This window comes from Sinocyclocheilus grahami, unplaced genomic scaffold (genome assembly GCF_001515645.1).
Source record: "Sinocyclocheilus grahami isolate Dianchi unplaced genomic scaffold, SAMN03320097.WGS_v1.1 scaffold84.1, whole genome shotgun sequence".
NCBI classification, from domain to species: Eukaryota; Metazoa; Chordata; class Actinopteri; order Cypriniformes; family Cyprinidae; genus Sinocyclocheilus; species Sinocyclocheilus grahami.
Genome location: NW_015505263.1, coordinates 270889 through 288544, shown reverse-complemented (window position 1 = coordinate 288544; position 17656 = coordinate 270889). Strand labels below are relative to the sequence as shown.

At 37.3% G+C, this 17656-nt stretch overlaps 2 protein-coding genes across 2 annotated transcripts in view; one reads left to right on the top strand and one right to left on the bottom strand.

Annotated features, from left to right (window-relative positions):
- Positions 1–5639: 5639 nt before the first annotated feature.
- LOC107586629 (myc target protein 1 homolog) lies at positions 5640–7579 on the bottom strand. Its single transcript, XM_016274083.1, has 2 exons — positions 7432–7579; positions 5640–6281 (listed from the first exon to the last, which is right to left on the bottom strand). Exons 1-2 carry the CDS (start codon positions 7577–7579, stop codon positions 5767–5769), a joined length of 663 nt encoding a protein of 220 aa, XP_016129569.1. The 3' UTR covers positions 5640–5766.
- Positions 7580–8731: 1152 nt separating this feature from the next.
- LOC107586628 (nesprin-1-like) overlaps positions 8732–17656 on the top strand; it is a 122246-nt gene continuing 113321 nt past the window's right edge. Inside the window, exons 1-2 of the mRNA XM_016274082.1 lie at positions 8732–8848; positions 16424–16485. Coding sequence (XP_016129568.1) covers positions 8782–8848; positions 16424–16485 — 129 coding nt within the window. The 5' untranslated portion in view covers positions 8732–8781. The remainder of the gene's footprint in view (positions 8849–16423; positions 16486–17656) is intronic.

The following is a 17656-nucleotide window of genomic DNA, read 5'->3' as shown; positions in this document are numbered from 1 at the left end:
TTTTTTTTTTAAACAAAGAATTAACACATGTTAGACTGCACCCCATAAACACAATCAAGCCTAGAAAAAAACAGTGAACCACCCCTTTAAACATAATGATAAACTAATAAATAAAAGTAAGTATAAGTAAATAAAAATTAAATTTAGCATTGAGATTTTTTCTTCAGAATCAAAATTTAAGTGTGTATTTTAAATGCTGTAACTGGTCACCATTTCTTTCACCATTGTAAATCAACATTATTTTAATATGTTAAAATACCTTCTGCTACAAAAATGTAACATGCAAGAGAAATGTAAGCCATTAATAGTTGGATTTGAAAATTAACAGCCTGTTTGAAAAATATTTTCATTATTTTTGCAATTCAATTTTGTGTTGCTAGTGGCACAGAAATCAAACACTTTATCTTTAAATAAACCCGTGGTCTGACAAATCACTTCTAATACCATAAAAACGGCAAAAACAGGCCTAATACTTATAAAAGAATTCAAACAAAATTAGTTTTAGATAGAATGTAGATGGAATGCTACTTGCAAAAACGAACTATTTGACATTATCTGTCAAATTTCTGTTTCCAAAATGAACTACAACTGAATTAAAGAACATATATGCTTTCGATGCACAAGAAAACAGAATGCAAAATGTAGTTTCTGAAAATACTCACCTCTTCATAGTCCCTGGACATTATTGGTCCGAATTCCGTCTTTGAAGGAGTGCTCCATTTTACTTGCTTATTCAAAAAATGTGCAGTACAACCTGAGAATGCTTCACTGCAGATGTGTCTTAAGAAAAAGTGTGACTAATATCAGGCCATTATAGTCTGAGACTATGAGCAATGCAGTCTGTTCTGTTTCTGTTCAACAAAATATTGTGAATTACGTCTAAATCAAAAGTCAAGGCCTATTGCAGTTTATCCTCATTATACAAAACCAGCTTTCAGTCTTCGGTAGTCCAGGATTTCTATGCAAAGAGAAACACACACGCAAATGTATTTATTTATATGAAAAAGCCATATATCATTTGCAGATTGAAAAGCAAGAACAAGCCACCTATGATGAGACAAGCTCTGTATGCAGAATCTGCACCCACACTTGAGTTGACATTGGTCCTCATTACATCACAGGACGCTTAAAGCCCCTGCAATTCATGCTTTATACTCAGAATAAAGCAACAGAAATTATGCATCGAAGCATCTGTATAAAAAAGCATGCATACGTGCAAAAAAAAAAAAGATACAGAAAAATATGCACAGCTAAGGATGAGGCAGCTCACAGGCGTCATGGCAACAGGGATGTGATGATGGCTGAATTTTAATGACACCCAACCTAAGACATGCCTGCATTTATTCTCATTTCCAATAGAAATATAATTTTTTTCCCCATGCGTTTCTCTTAGGCTTAACAATATATATAAAATTTCTTTTAAAACATAATCTCACTGTTAAACTACTATACAATCAATATAAAAATATCCATATAGGGCTGTGGAATCATAACTAGCTCACTTTCACACATCTGCTTATATAAGAATTGTGGCAGGTAATTAAACTGGATGCAGTTTAGAATAAATCCATCAACTATGGTTGCCACCTACACTCGTGATATAATTACACAACCATCCAGTATACAACATTGACTATTACTGTGACATTTCAAAGAAATAAAATGAGAACAACGTGAGCCAACAAGAAAACAATTAATTCGAGAAATAAAATTAAAATTCTGCATTCATTTCTATCAGCAAACTCACCTCTATCAACTCGCTCTCAATGCGTCTAAATGGTAGCCAGATGCTCATGGCAGATTTCACCCCACAGAACATTAAAGTCAATGCAGCGGGATGCTGTGCATTGGCGCAAAATAATCCCTGAATGAGGGATTCTTCGGCGTGCGAAGGCAACCCGCGCTCTGACGGAATGGTGTTGTGGATCACATGACTGCCAACCCTAGCTAGATAGTACAACAAATGCGGTTTACAGGCAAACTGCACTGATATAAATCACCAGTCTTCACTTTTATTTTGCCATACGTATTAAGATGCAAGAAACTGAATAATACAAAGGTTCACAGAGAAAAGAAAGCACACGTTTTAAAGACTGTACTAGTAAAGCAAGTTACTAAAATAATATATGATTCAAAACGTTCAAGTTGGTTTGATCATTTTTACCAGCATTTCTCTCTTCGCCATTGTTTTGTCATCCATTATCTATGCACAGTCAGCTTGTAACACTCCAAAGAGAAATGAAAACGCAAAATATTGAAATTGAAATCGCATCATATGACCCCTTTAATAAAAAAAAAAATCTGAAATGCTGAAATCACATTATTAAGGCATTGTGTAAACGCACAACAACGATAGCCTAAGTATAATAACAGTTTGTTTTAATAATGTTAATTTGATTTAGAGCAAGTTCAGGCTCAAAACACTGATTCGTTCAGTCAAATGGGCGTATCAGTTCAACAGCCCAACCAATGAAATTCTCCTTCACAGCCCATGCTCGATGGCTATTGGCTTGCACTATGGTCAGTATTTGAAGTCACGTACTTTAAGGGAAGTGACTACAAATACAGATTCTGTAAAATGATCTTTTGTCATATAATGCATAAAATGTCCCTACAACACAAACAATGAAATAGGTGTTCTGAGGTGTTTAGGTTTTGTTACAGACAGTAAACAACACAAAATTGTTATGGGAGCGGCCAGCATTTTTTTGGTTGATGAATCAGAAAACCTAGCAATACCCTCTTGTCTATAAATAATTGAATTGGCCTATATTTTAATTATTTAACCTGGATTGCTGATACCTTGCTGGTGTTTATACCCAGCCTTGATTAATACGAAAATTATTTATTTGAAAGTGTATCGATTATTACTGCGCTCTTTTGTAGCACAGCACAGACGTAGGCTACCTCAAAGGTCCTGGTAAGTCTGAACTTATTGTTATCACTACAAATTTATAGAAAGGGACTTTTAGTTTTGAAACTCATCTGTTGTGCTTCATAGCCTTTTCTATGTTATTTACTGTTTTTGTACTGATCAGTTGTACTGATGATTGTATGTTTTCTGTCAGTGAAAAGGAGTTTCACCAGCACTTATGTGCTTTTTCCAGACAGACTGCAGCAAGACTCAGGAGAGATACTTCACTTTCATCTCTGGAAAGGCAAAGAGAACAATACCATATTGAAAAGATTCCCAGGAGGTCTTCTTCTGTACTTTCTGCTGTTCCTAGTGTGTATGGTTTACTTTAGTTAATAGACAAAAATTAAGCAGTGTTGGGGGTAACGCATTACAAGTAACGCAAGTTACGTAATCAGATTACTTTTTTCAAGTAACTAGTAAAGTAATGCATTACTTTTTAATTTACAAGAGAATACTCAGATAACTTTTTCAAATAAGTAACGCAAGTCACTTTTTTTTCCAATGTATTGACTGACAGTTCTCCTTGTCCCCATGTTGAGAGAAATCAGATGTTACTGTAGTTCTAAAATAGATATGAATATGCATTAATTCATCTCACTCTAAAAAAAAAACAGATTCAGTATTTCTCAAAATGAATAAAAATAATGCATAATATATATTGATGCAAACCTGCAATAATTAAATGTTAAACAACACAAATGTCCTTTATGTATTTAATCCCATTCTATTAACCAATGTCTTTGCTTCTGACCTTCGATGATCCAGTTCAACCGTACTAATAAGCACAAATTACTTTAGACAAACATTTGTGTCTTTTTTTATTGCTGAAGAGTGTTGAAATTTCTTCTTCTGCATTCTACTGTACGGACGTAAATTTAAATTTCCTTTAGCCCGAGGCTTATTCATTTCACTTTTGGTGTGAAAAGGCTTTTATATTTGCCAAAAATAGATATGTTTTATTTTAAAAACAAACAAGCAAGCCCTGTCCAGATTTAAAAAGTAATGCAAAAGTGACGTAACGCATTACTTTCCATAAAAGTAACGTAATTAGTTACTTTTTTATGGAGTAACGCAATATTGTAATGCATTACTTTTAAAAGTAACTTTCCCCAACACTGGAATTAAGTATACAATATTCTTTATCTTGCCATGAAATTGCCGTGATTTAAAAAATGTATTGTGAAGTACTGCATGTACTGTGGTATATGAATACAGCAATCATTCAGTACCATGGTGATTCAAAGTACACATAGCTTTAGACAGCCATGTGTCACATTGACCAAGACTGTTGAATACTTTGTGAAACTCGTTGCTAATGATGCGATAACCACATATATTGTTTTCAGCATCAGTTAGTCTTCTTTTATTTGTGCTTTGCTTTACTTCACTACTTCAATTCAATAAGCAAACACCCAAAACCAACAGTGACTAGAGAACGTAAAGATTTAGATGCACTATAGATGCGCTAAAGCATCTGTTATTTTTAATGACCGGGTTTATCCTAAGAAACACAAAAATAATTCAATTCAACATTTTTACACCACTGCATGAAAAGGGTTACACTTTACAATAAGGTTCAATTTGTTAACATGAATTAAAAACATAACCTAACAATAATAATATTTTTAGAGCAATTATTAATCTTAGTGAATGTTAATTTCAACGTATACATACTAAACTACTTGTCTTGTTAAACTTGGGATTGTGTATAATGACTATTGTTGACTCTTTTACGAACAGCTTCCTTCTTTGTAAGTCGCTTTGGATAAAAGTGTCTGTAAATTATTCAAATCAAACATATCTCTTATATTTATTATTATTTCTTTAATGAACCTGAGCTAGCATGAGCTACACTGTAAAAATGACCGTGAATTTAATGGTAAAAGACTGTAAAAATGCTACAGTAAAAACCTGTTAAATGGTTAATGGTAAATTCCCCTACTATATACGGTGAAAAACTGTATTGGACATTACATGTATTGGACATAAATTGTACGGTAGTATACCATTTTTGGAAGTGGAAAAAGACCGTATAATTTACAGTGAATAACCGTAAATTGTCATTCCCAGAATTCCCTACGTTACATTTTTACATCAACAAAATTTGATGTTTTTTTTGTTGAAATAACTGTTTCTTCTTAGTTTTTTCTTATCAGTTTTGTATATTAGAGTTGTGTGTTACACCTAATGTTGTTAAATGAATGTTTATTGCATTATTTCAGTTTCATGTGTGTTACCATGATGGTGTTTAGTGTTTGTGTGAATGACACTGTGCACCTTCTATATATGTTATTATTTAAAGCTGCTTGTGATGGGCTTTGGTTCATCATGTGACTTTCTCATCACCACCTGCATTTGGTGGTTATCAGTGTATTACAAAGGTACAGTTTTCAGTACTTCAATAGGTTGATATATTAACATTATATCAGTTAATGAAATTACGGTATTTAACTAAATTTAAGTTAAAACCGTAAAACCTAAAAGCGTTGCTACCGTATTTTTTACGGTAAAATTCTGGCAACCACAGCTGCCGGTTTTTTACCGTAAATTTTACTGAATTTTCTTTACTGTGTAGCAATGAACAGTGGTATTTTAGTTACCTAACGTTAACAAACAAAGATGAAAGAATACTAATAAATGTATTGCTCATTGTTAGTTAATGCATAAACACAAATTAATGGCACCTTATTGTAAAGTGTTACCCATGAAAGTAACGCAAATGAGTGTTAAATCAGGATCCCTGTCAAATCAGAACAAGCCTTTCGTAAAAAAAAACAAATTCCCTTTTGTCACGTTTTATCCGTGTTTTGAGATGTATGTACAATCCTTTGTCTCTTATCACAGTGCAGTCAGGTACAGGACTCTTGAAAGATGTGAATGACACTGTCATAAGCAGGTGGTGGAGTCTGTCTGGGTAGGAAACCTCTTAGACTGCCCTTCCCCAGCCAGAAGGACTCTGCTGGTTCTGCACTAAATGGATCTGTGATGTTAGGAAGTAATGCATCTTGGTTATCCTCTGTTTCATCACTGTTCTTCTTAGTCTTCTTTGGTGGCGGACGAAAAGTGGAGTTCTGAAAGCTAGGGCTTCTACCCAGCAGCTCATTGGGGTCTACGGAGGTCTGTCTGTGGAGGGACAAAACCGCTCTTCCCGCAGATTCACTGTTCTTGTCGAAGCCGTGACTCTTGTAGTGTCTGAGGTGGCAGTGCTGATTACGTGAGCCTTTAGATTCTGACGGCGGGGTTTGACGTCTGGTGATCCTGACAGAAGCGCTCCGTCTTGACATCCATGTAAGGAGGAGGAAAATCAAGATCCCGATGAGCAGACCAATTAATATCGACAAGCAGAACGCCAGGATGAGCTCCTCTGGATGGAAAGGTTATTGAATTTTGAGTATATAATATCAATATTATATACTAAATACAATCTTAAATACATATGGAATTACTAGAGTTCAATGTTTTTAAGTGGGAGAACTTGCACAATTGGTGGCTGACTAAATACTTTTTTGCCACACTGTACTTACTGCCCTAGTATCTGTACCTTCTGGCACATCACGAACAGAAAACCAAATATTATTATTATTCTTACTAATACCCTCTAAGTACTATAACTGAAATTGCCTAAAGATGCATGCAGTCTCAGAAGAAACTGGGAGAGGATATGTACTGTCCGAATTCAACAGTCACTGAAAGCTCCTGGTGTACTAGTCGTGTAAATTTTTTGAGTGAAGGATAATTTAGTCCTAAAACAATGGAGAAGACATCCATGCTCTGAGTTTATTACAAAGTAGATGTCATTATTGAACCATGTAGCCTGTGATGTAGCTAGTGGCTCTCTGTCTATCTATCGTTCGTTCTATTTATCTAGCTATCGTTCTATCATCTTTTTTTATTTATTAATGAAAATAGAACAGATAACAAACAGAGCATAGCATAAGACAATCAGTGCTATATAAAGTGTGACATTAATTAGTAACGGGAACTGAAAATAATGTCATAATATTTTAGACATGCTAATGACTTTTTGTTTTTGAACAATTTCAGAGGCGATATAAAACAATCAAATTCCACTAAAAATACCTTAAATATTGGGGATGAATTTAAGCACCTTTGTTTATGTATATAACATTTTGCCAGCAATATGAATAAATTAACAATGTATTCGAGACCTTTGTCAACATTGTTTTCATAGTACACAATAATATCCTTTAAAGAAAAGCAGTATTTATCCTTTACTAGATTGAAAATAAATTCTGCCAATTCCTTCCAAAAAAATTTTGGGTAATTTTACAATCAAAAAATAAATGTGATAACACCTCTTTCTCATTTTTACAAAAGGAGCATAAATCATCAATACCAGAGTATCTTGAAATGATTGATTTAACAGGGTATATCGTTCTATCATCTTTCTGTCTTTCTATATAACAGACTGCGTTCTGTTTCATCGCTTTGCGCTCTGATGTTTTGAACACATGAACGCTGTGTGAACGCCCCCTTGTTGTTCCCTGCATCACCGATAGGTGGCGGTAAAGGCCACATGAAGTAACACGGCCTTGCGACATTGTTTAAAGGTTTCCATAGCACCCCGTGTAACAGAGCTGCACCATCATCATCATCATCATCACTTGAGACACCAGAGCCCTGCGGGAACGGAAGCGTCATCTGCTCACGGTAATACTTTGCTCACGGAACAACTTTACAAAACCAAAGAATATGTATTCTGATAAATCAGGGCTGGTTTTCTTGGAAATCTGCGCAGTAGATTTCCTGTGTAATCTGTATGCGTGCTTTTGACTGCAGAGCAGATATATATCTTGTCGCTGAGTTTCTGATGTCTTCACTTAGTTACGTGCATACAATTAATATGCATACAAATCTTTCATGCATTTCATGTGCAATACACAATGCAAGATGACATGTTATCCCTGGTGGGCAAGCACTTCTTTAATTATTGACTAGCTCCTGTAGCTAAAGTTCTTTTCCATATAATAGTAATCAGTCAGTAAGTCCATAGATTATTATTATTATTATTATTAGACTGACATAAATAATAACAACTTTAGTGAAGTAAAAGGGGCGTGGTCTGTGTACAAACATGCATGTGCAGCATAACTACAGTGTGCATACAGTACATAGAAACACAATGAAGTTGAATGAAGTGCAGTTTTCTGTTTTGAGCTGACTCTTAAAAATGACTTTTCTTTGTGCTTCAGTATCATTCATCAAGTTTGCATGCTTAAAGAGACAGTCCATGCAAAAATACAAACGTTGTCATCATTATTCACCCATTGCCTGTATGACTATTTCTTCTGTGGTAGTGTTGTAACTGTTAACTAAATCTCAAACTACTAAAAATAGTTTTTAGTTATAGAAATAAAGCTGAAATAAAATATAAATACTAAATGAAAAACTGCAGCTAACTGAAAGTTAGGGTACTAAAATTGTTATTTTGTTTGCAACCCTATTTATTTAGTCATAATTAATGTATACATCTGGCTTAAGTTAAACCTGTTAGTTTATATGTTACCTCATCTAAGTATTTTTTACAATGTGATTTTGTCCTGACACCCTTGTTGTTACTTTTCCTTCTCCGTTCACTGAATGTAGATAGAAGAGGACTTCTGATTGGTCGACTACTTGGGTGAGCACCTATATGAAACCTGCTTTTCTATTGGGCCACATCAAGTTCCTGCATGAGAGTGAGTGAGTGAGTGAGTGAGAGAGAGGCAGCAAGAGGAAGAGAGAGTTGTAGGAGGGGCAGATGGGGATGCCCCCTTAAGAAAGTAGTGCAGTATCTTCTGTCTACTGTGCCGACTGCATAAGTGATCCGGTGTCAGAGGAGCACGGGACTGTAGAGAGGGACCATGGCTTCCCTCAGCCCTTTCGGACGGTCCAGCAAGGACATTATGAATGTGATGCAGAGGCTGCAAGGTAGGTGATGCTGTATTTCTGTTCTGTCCCTCCCGACGTGATTAATTCAATAAAAAGTTCATTTTTATGTTCATTTAAAATAAATGTGAATCAGTCTGAAACTTTCATAATATAATATTTTGAGAGAAAACGTAGGATGCGGCTTGATTTTATTAAATCGATTGGATTGGATGGTGAAGCGTGCTTGTATGGCATGAGGTTGTAGGGGAGGAAATGAAAAACATTATTTTGTCTTTAAAATAACATGCATTGATGCACAATAAGACCAGGAAGGTGTTTTAAGACACTACATTGTCAACTTAAATGTCAGGCTGACATTAAGATTTAATCTGTTTATGACTAGTGAAGGTTTCGTTTTCACAGTAACGTACGAAAACTCACAATCCTGTCCTTAAAAACTCATGAAAAACACTCTTGATGAATAGTCAAAGATGATCAGGGATGGAAGAGTGTGGCGCATGCAATTATTCAAAGCCTCTAATGCATTTCCTATGTAACCTGTATAGAGGATATTGAACTATTTCCTTGTAGAGAATTCATGTTTGTTTCTTATCACCATGGCAATGCCCACATGCTCATAAAGTCTTCAAGACGAAACGAGAAGTATAAATTAAGCTACAGAGAGGAACTTAGTATTCAAACACATCAGGAAGGAAGTTACACATGCGTGATAACTTGCACTTCTGTTTTTACCGCCAAAATTTTATGTCAGTCATGCATTTTCAGCTTTAGTGTAGGTGATCTTAAATGATTTCTGTTTAGTTAGATGAAAATGTACCCAACTAACCCTCCCACATACAGTATAAAACTCACTTAGATCACCTTAGCAATTGAATAGCAACACCCTACCAACCATCCAGATCACCCTAGTAAATTGGCGGTAAATTTTGCACCGGCATGCATTACTCACATTTAATGTAAAAATGATTTAAAGTGCATGTTAAGTTTCTGTTGTGCAATTTGGTTTTATTTGCAGCGTAGTAGATTTGGTATTTGATGGCGACACAGTAATTGCATATAAGGTGAATTATGTGTTCATGCATGTGGTCAAATGTATTTTGCACATCAGAAGAGGTGTGTGCTAGTTAACTTGGCACATCAACTGTGAATAAGGCGATGTGTGGTGTATGCGACAGAAGGTCTGTGGTTACTGTTTTCAGAGTAACTTCTTTTGGTTTCCCTCTCCGTGGTGGTGACTGGCGCATGCCTGTTTCGAGCGTGTGGTAAAACCTTTTGCCATCTTCCTTTCATTGGCACGAATGATTTTAATACAGCAGCCATTTCCTTTAGACACATATCAGATGAAATCTCTCCAACGACAAATGATCTTGTTGTTTTACTGAGACAAAGTTTGCATAAGAAGGTTGTTGTCTTGATTGAATTATAAAACTGTTGGTGTTAGATCCGTAACTGTTTCAATATATTGTTAAAACAATGAGAAATGTGTTCACGTGTTATGTCTACAGCAGTTAAATGCTCAAACCTGATTCTGATTTAATGCTTTCTATCATTAAAGGTACCACTATCAACAATGAACTGATTTCAGCTGAATAATGAGCTGCTTTTTAGAGCTGCTTAACAGCAAAATTGAAATCTGTTTGCATCATGGAAACACTATTTTTGTTACGGGGCGACAGAGATGTGAGACGTGCGGATCCATCTGCATGCTTTTATTTAAAGGCGTGGTCATGAAACAGGCATGGGTCGATACACAGCAAACAGTAATAGAAGAGACAAGACGAAGAGTAATCCAAAAGCTAACGTGGGTCTGAGATCGGCAAACAATGTCCAGAGAGCTAGGCAAAAGAAGAATCCAAGACAGGCAGGAGATCGGGAAACAGGCAATCAGGCAAAAAACTAGCCATCACTAGACTAGAGCTAGGAACTAGGAACTAGGAACTAGACAAAACTCAGAAATGGCTCTGTAACGTTGCTATCACTGACGTGACGATAACATGAAACAGGCATGGGTCGATACACAGCAAACAGTAATAGAAGAGACAAGACGAAGAGTAATCCAAAAGCTAACGTGGGTCTGAGATCGGCAAACAATGTCCAGAGAGCTAGGCAAAAGAAGAATCCAAGACAGGCAGGAGATCAGGAAACAGGCAATCAGGCACAAAACTAGCTGTGACTAGACTAGAGCTAGCAACTAGACAAAACTCGGTAATGGCTCCATAACGTTGCTATCACTGACGTGACGATAAGCACTAAACAATTCTAAACACATACTTATATAGTGTGTGTTATTGGTAGCAGCTGTATGTGATGGGTTTCAGGTGAGCTTGTGATTAGTGCAATGGAGCATGGGAAATGTAGTCCAGGGTGATGTGTAACAGTCTGTGTAGTGTGAGAGTCAATGTAACGGAAGGGTGACCTCTGGTGGCGATCGAACAGAAGTCCATGGACAGGATTCGTGACAATTTTCTTGTTTAACACTGTAAAGCTGCTTTGAAAAGCTGCTTTGTATTGTAAAAATCGCTATGTAAATACAGGTGAGTTATTTTGACTATCATCATTATTACATTGATCAAAATAGATGGTTGAATATAGATGCAGGCCATTTAATGTGGTCACAGAATGTTTTTAATAGGACACTAGATGGCACTATTTCAGTGTTTTTTCTAAATATCTTAAATGTATCCTTTTTTGGCCTAATGCACAAAATCAGCGTTTGCATTTCTCTCTTGAAACTGCAAGAGTGATGTGTAGAGTATTGAAGACTGCACTCCATTCAACAGATGACAGCAACATCTGACCTGTTGCCCATGATATCATCTGTCCCGAGTTTGTGCTGAACGCACTCATTTAAATTTCAGATGCTCCACTCACTTGTTTCTCTTATTTCTGTGTGTAGACCGAAAGTGACTGTACATTCATTAATACTTAATTAACTCTAATTCTCAACACTGGGTGTGAGTGCAAGTGGGCAGTGCTACAAAAAGACCATCAATAAAGCTGCTTTTTTGATTATAGTGGGAACAATCCAGTTTGTCATGTTGCAGCACTGGAATTGACTGTAGATGCTAAACACTAATGATCATCCATTGATTACTGATGGAGAACTGTGGGACTTTTGCAAATTTTAGCCTTAAACTCTGTATTGTATCCTGAAAGTCTTTACATTATTTTGCGATAATATTTCAGGACTGGACAGCGCTATAATCTTTCTGTCTATCTATCTATCTATCTATCTATCTATCTATCTATCTATCTATCTATCTATCTATCTATCTATCTATCTATCTATCTATCTGTCTATCTGTCTCTCTTTCTGTCTGTCGGTCGGTCGGTCGGTCTGTCTGTCTATATAAATGTATATATATATTATGTATGCTAGATATAATAAATACAATACATTTTCTCACCTTATTCTAATCCACACAATGTCAGGACTTTTTAATCTGTTTTAAAGATCCCTGAGCTTTAACCCTGTTAACTAATAGAAACAAATTGTGACTCATTAGATGAGCATGTGATGGGAGTAGCACTTTTTTTCACGGATTACATTATTTTCTGTGACTAAAACAGTTTGAGGTACATTCCTCGATCTTTAACACAAAAGACTTTTTGAGATATAAATACCTGAGCTATGCCACGGTGAGTGAGCGGTGAGATAATGGATTTTTCCTATAAGTGGATTTGTGAAAGAACAGTTATAATTTGTATATGCACTTATGTTTCAGTGCACGAAAACATGGGATTGAATTAAGTAATTTAATAAAGTGTGTTTTATTAAACAAGACAACACAAAGCAGTGGATGCCTGGAAGATCAAGACTTAACACTGGGGATGTCCGTTTCTGGTCATAAGATGGTCTTATAATTGCACAATTAAATATATATCAGGATGTAAATAAGTATGTTGTGTGATGGATTGGGTTTGTGTAGAACTCATGCTGTGTGTGGGTGATGGTCAGGAATAATAGAGTGATATAGTCACTGACTGCACCGTAGCAGGTGGCAGATGCTTTGCACTGGCTGTGACATAAATGATTCAATAGTTTGAGTGCAGTTGGTTCCCAGTTGCCTCATAGCCATTTGCAAATAATGCATGTGTTATTTAGTATGATTGCGTTTATGATATGAATGACTTTTGCCATAGACACGTACAAAATTAAAAAGACTTTAAAGGATTTAAAGTCAACATAACTCCATAAATGTATGTCTGAATAAAACAGAATATTAAATGTGAAAATAGTGGAGCTTGATTTACTCATTTACTTTTAATGTACTGCCATTCAAAAGTGCAACAAAGCTGCATTTATTAGATCACATAGTAAAGGTGATAAAATAATGAAGAAATATTACAATTTAAAATAACTATTTTGTTTTTGTAAAATGTAATTTATTCCTGGGGTGCAAAGCTGAATTTTTGGCATCATTACTTCAGTCTTGTGTCACATAATCCTTCAGAAATCATTCTAATATGCTGATTTGCTGCTCAAGAAACTTTTCTTATTATTATCAATGTTGAAAACAGTTGTGCTGCTTCATAATAAATGCTGTAAGATAAATTACGGTTCAAAGTTTAATACTAGCCTAAGTGTTAGTCATTTGTTCAAATCACTAATGCGAAGCAATATAGTGATTCTTGCCTCATTAAACACCCGTAATAATGTTTAATTAATAAATTGCACACAATAAGACCAGAAACATGTATTAACATCTTTTTATGTGTCATTGTAAAGACAGAAAAATCCACTTTCTGTTTGCTTTGTTTCTTACTTAGACATGCAAACACATTCAAACCCAGAGTAACTGTGTCATGTCATAAGTCCTTTGTTGTATAGCATTCTGGACTGCATTGAATCTGATTATTTGTTAAGCCATTCCTGCATTAGGGTGTCTGCAGTGCTTGTAGTGGAGGCCCGGTGGAGTTCAAGCTGTGTAGCACAAGTACTGACCCCCACCCACCCATATAAATCAGGATAACACCAGCTGCCCGGTGACATCACAGCCCCCCCGCGTGCTGATTGGCCGATCAGTGCCATAGCCGGTTAGTATGGCTGCAGCTGTGGGATGCTGCTAGAACTAGAACAGACCTGAATGGAGCATCCACACCAGCACGACTCCCCAGCTCCACCAACAACAGGAAGTCGCCTAGCTCATAAAAACGGCCCTCGATTAGCAGCCTATCCACAGCGGAGGAGAGAGAGGGAGAGGGAGAGGGAGAGGGAGAGAGACAACAAGAGGAGGGGGAGGTTTCATCCTCCAGCACTCAGTCGCGCTGTGCTTTCACACGGAAAGCTCCTCCGCCTGCTCTGTTCTGCTTCCCGGAGGAAATAAAGGATAGCTGATCTGGTTTTCCTCCCTGGATGACACTTGCGCACTTTCACACATGAAGGACACAAAGAAACAAATGCAGGGCACACAATGGCTCATTTTAAGGACGTAGCCGTGAAAAAGACCACATCTCTGAATCTGGTGACGGGATTCTTTCAGTATCTCCGTGGTAAGTGAGACATCGATGTCTCCTCTCATCCGACTGGAGTGTGGGAGCCTATAGCTCAGATTTACATGTAGTCTGTACTCCGCTAAATGTAGGTGAAACCATGATCCAGATATGCAGTGACACGTCTCTGGGTCATATGGCTCACTAGACATTATTGGCCAGCTGAGGTCTTCCTCATCTTACTCCTCGAGAGAGGTAATCACTTTGTTGGCACGGGGTCACTGCTGAACACGAGTGCTGATGCGAACCTCTTTACAGCTGCGCATGTTGGCTTATGACGGCTGTGGTGTGCTTAAGGCTGCAACGGCATGCCATGTGTGCTACAGTACTTGGATGCTTCCTAAACATGCCCCGTGCATTGCATTAGTACATGCATGCAAACATAGGATGTTGTATGTTGTGAAAATCACTGATCTGTCTGAGCCCATCATGCATAAATATGTCTGGTGGGTTTTTGTTGGTGACCTGAATGACCTTATCTGTGACTAAAAATGCTCTGCTAGATTTGTCTATTGTGTTAACAGATGTCACAAACTTCCATTCCTGCTGTTTGTGAAGTCAAGCATCTCTAGTACTATTGCTCATACTTAGGATTGGTGATTTGAACAGTACTAAATAGTTACAGTATTAAACTTTTTTCACCTTACAAACAATTAAAAAATCAGTAGAATATTATAGAAACTTGGGGTTGACGCCACCTAGCAGCACCCACAACACCATAGGAACCACTCGGAACATCTTTAGAACTGTGTAGCAATGGCCTGGCAACCACTTAGGACAACTTTGCAACCGCATAGCAACACCCTGGCAGCCATTCAGAACACACTAATAACTACACGGCAAATCCCTGGAATCCACACAGAACATCTAGCATCTTCATAGCAATGCCGTGACAACCACTCAGAACATCTTTATGGCTGCATGGCAACACCCTGGCAACCACTTAGAACACTTTTGCTACTGCATGGCAACACCCTGGCAACCACTCCAACACCTTTGCAGCGACTTTGCACTGCCCTTGCAACCGCACAGAATATTCTAGCAACCACATAACAACATCCTAGCAACCACTCAGAACATCTTTATGGCTGCATAGAAACTTCCTGCCAACCATATAGAGTACCTTTGCAACTGCATAGCAACGGTCTGGCATCCACTCAAAATACCTTTGCAGTGCCTTGACAACAACACAGAACATCCTAACAACTCCATAGCAATGCCATAACAACCACTCAGAACATCTTTATGGCTGCATAGCAAAGGCCTAGCAACCACACAGAATTCCATTGCAACTGCTTAGCAACATCCTGGCAACCACCTAGAACACACTAGGAACAACATAGCAACACCCTGGCAACCACATAGTACATTCTAGCATAGCAGTGCCTTGACAACCATTTAGAATATCTTTATGTTAGCATATAACACCCTGACAACCACCAGAACACTTTTGCAGACTATTTGCTCTGCCATGGCAACAACATAGAACATCCTGCATAGCAACACCCTGGTAACCACCCAGCACATCTAAACAACCACATAGAAAAACTTTATAGCTGCATAACAACACAAATCTTTATAAATCCATAGTAACAGTATGGCAACTGCTCAAAACATGCTAGCTATGGCATAGCAACGCAAATCCATAGTGACAGCCTGGCAATCGCTCAGAAAGTCCTAGCTGCATAGCAATGCTTTAACAACCACCCTGTGACTTTTGCATTTCTTGCATTTTCTTAGTTAAATAATCTCCTTGAGAGCTTGTGGTTTGCACATACATGAAAATGATGAGCATATCTGTGTGCGTCTGTGTAAAATCTGCATTTATGTTATTTATGCTGAGTATATGTAATAATGGGAAAATTGGCACATGTTTCTGATGTTTTTGCTCATGCCACGTGTGGACTCTCAGCTCTCCTGTGCTGGTGAATATCTCCTCTCTAGCTCTGTAGACTTACAGTAATGAAAATGTACAGTATTCAGTAGTAATCCTCACAAATATAAGAAAATAGCCAGGCTAGTCATGATGACTGAGTAGAATGAAGAAGAAAGCGTAATATCTCACTGGATATTGAAGAGTAAATCATATCTGCTCACTTATTGTGTTTCTGTCTTTTGCAGATGAACAGGAGGCGGTGCAGAAAAGAACTTTCACAAAGTGGATTAATTCACACTTGGCCAAGGTAAGATGTTTTGCAGTTTTTTTCATCTGAATGCCACAACATTTAGCTTGTAGTACTATTTACACTGGATTACAGTACAACAACAACAGTGATCCAACAGTGACACTTTTAAAAATGCTTGTTTGTTATGGCATTATATAACAAAATATCACGTGTCTTTTGTGCTGAAATACTGCGCAAATGTTGCTTTCATTTTTCTGAGCAGTTTTTTGCTATGAGCTTTAATCAACTGGTGTGGCAATGATTTTTAGTAAATCTGTGAAGTTTTTCTCAGACTGACAACTGCAATCTTTATTTTGAACAGTAGCCACACCACCCTTCAAAAGTTTGGTGTCAGTAAGATTTTTTTGTTGCTGTTAAAAGAAATTAATACTTTTATTCTGTAAGGATCGGTTTTGGGTAAGTTACTCAAAAAAGTAATCCACTATAAATTACTAATTACTTCTTTAAAATTGTAATTTGATTACATTACTGATTACTGTATTTAAAAAGTAATCAGATTACTAATTACTTTCAAGTTTACTTTACTTTTCAAGTTATTAAATCTAAACAATACACTACAAAGTGAAACTCATAGTTCTTTCATTAATTTAAAGGGGTCCTATTATGCTTTTTCACTTTTTCAACTTTAGTTAGTCTGTAACGTTGCTGTTTGAGCATAAAAAAGATCTGCAAAGTTACAAAGCTCAAAGTCCACTTCAAAGGAGATATTTTATTTAACAGAAATCACTTTTCAAAAACTACAACGAACGACTCTGTAATACAGTTCGTTTGAGATGAAGGACGAGGAAGTCAGGGGTGGCGGGTAAACCTCTTTATTTATTCCCCCCAAAACAAAACAGAACAAAAATAAAGTGCTGCTCGGCTCTCTGCCTCCACAGTCTTGCACACACACACATGCACTCTGCTCCGACTCTCTCTCGGATACAGCTGTCCTCCTCTCCCAGGTCTGCGGGGCGCTTATCTCTCGTCTCTCCCCCAATCACTGGAATTACAGACAGGTGTTAATCATTATTCACTTGATCTCCTTATCACCGCTCGTCTCCAAACCCTTTCTCCCGCTGCAGCCTTTCGCCTTCCCATGCCCCCCCTCACCATATACCCCCACCGCCCGACTCAGGCCGGGGCGCCATCCGGCCTGCAGGCCCCCCCCCCCCCCCCCCTCCCCAGG

Excerpts from the sequence above, each read along its gene's own strand:
- LOC107586629 (XM_016274083.1), bottom strand. The coding sequence starts at position 7,579 with ATGACGCTTCCGTTCCCGCAGGGCTCTGGTGTCTCAAGTGATGATGAT. Across the intron at positions 6,282-7,431 it reads GCCTTTACCGCCACCTATCG|AGGAGCTCATCCTGGCGTTC; the intron begins GTGATGCAGGGA and ends CTTTCCATCCAG.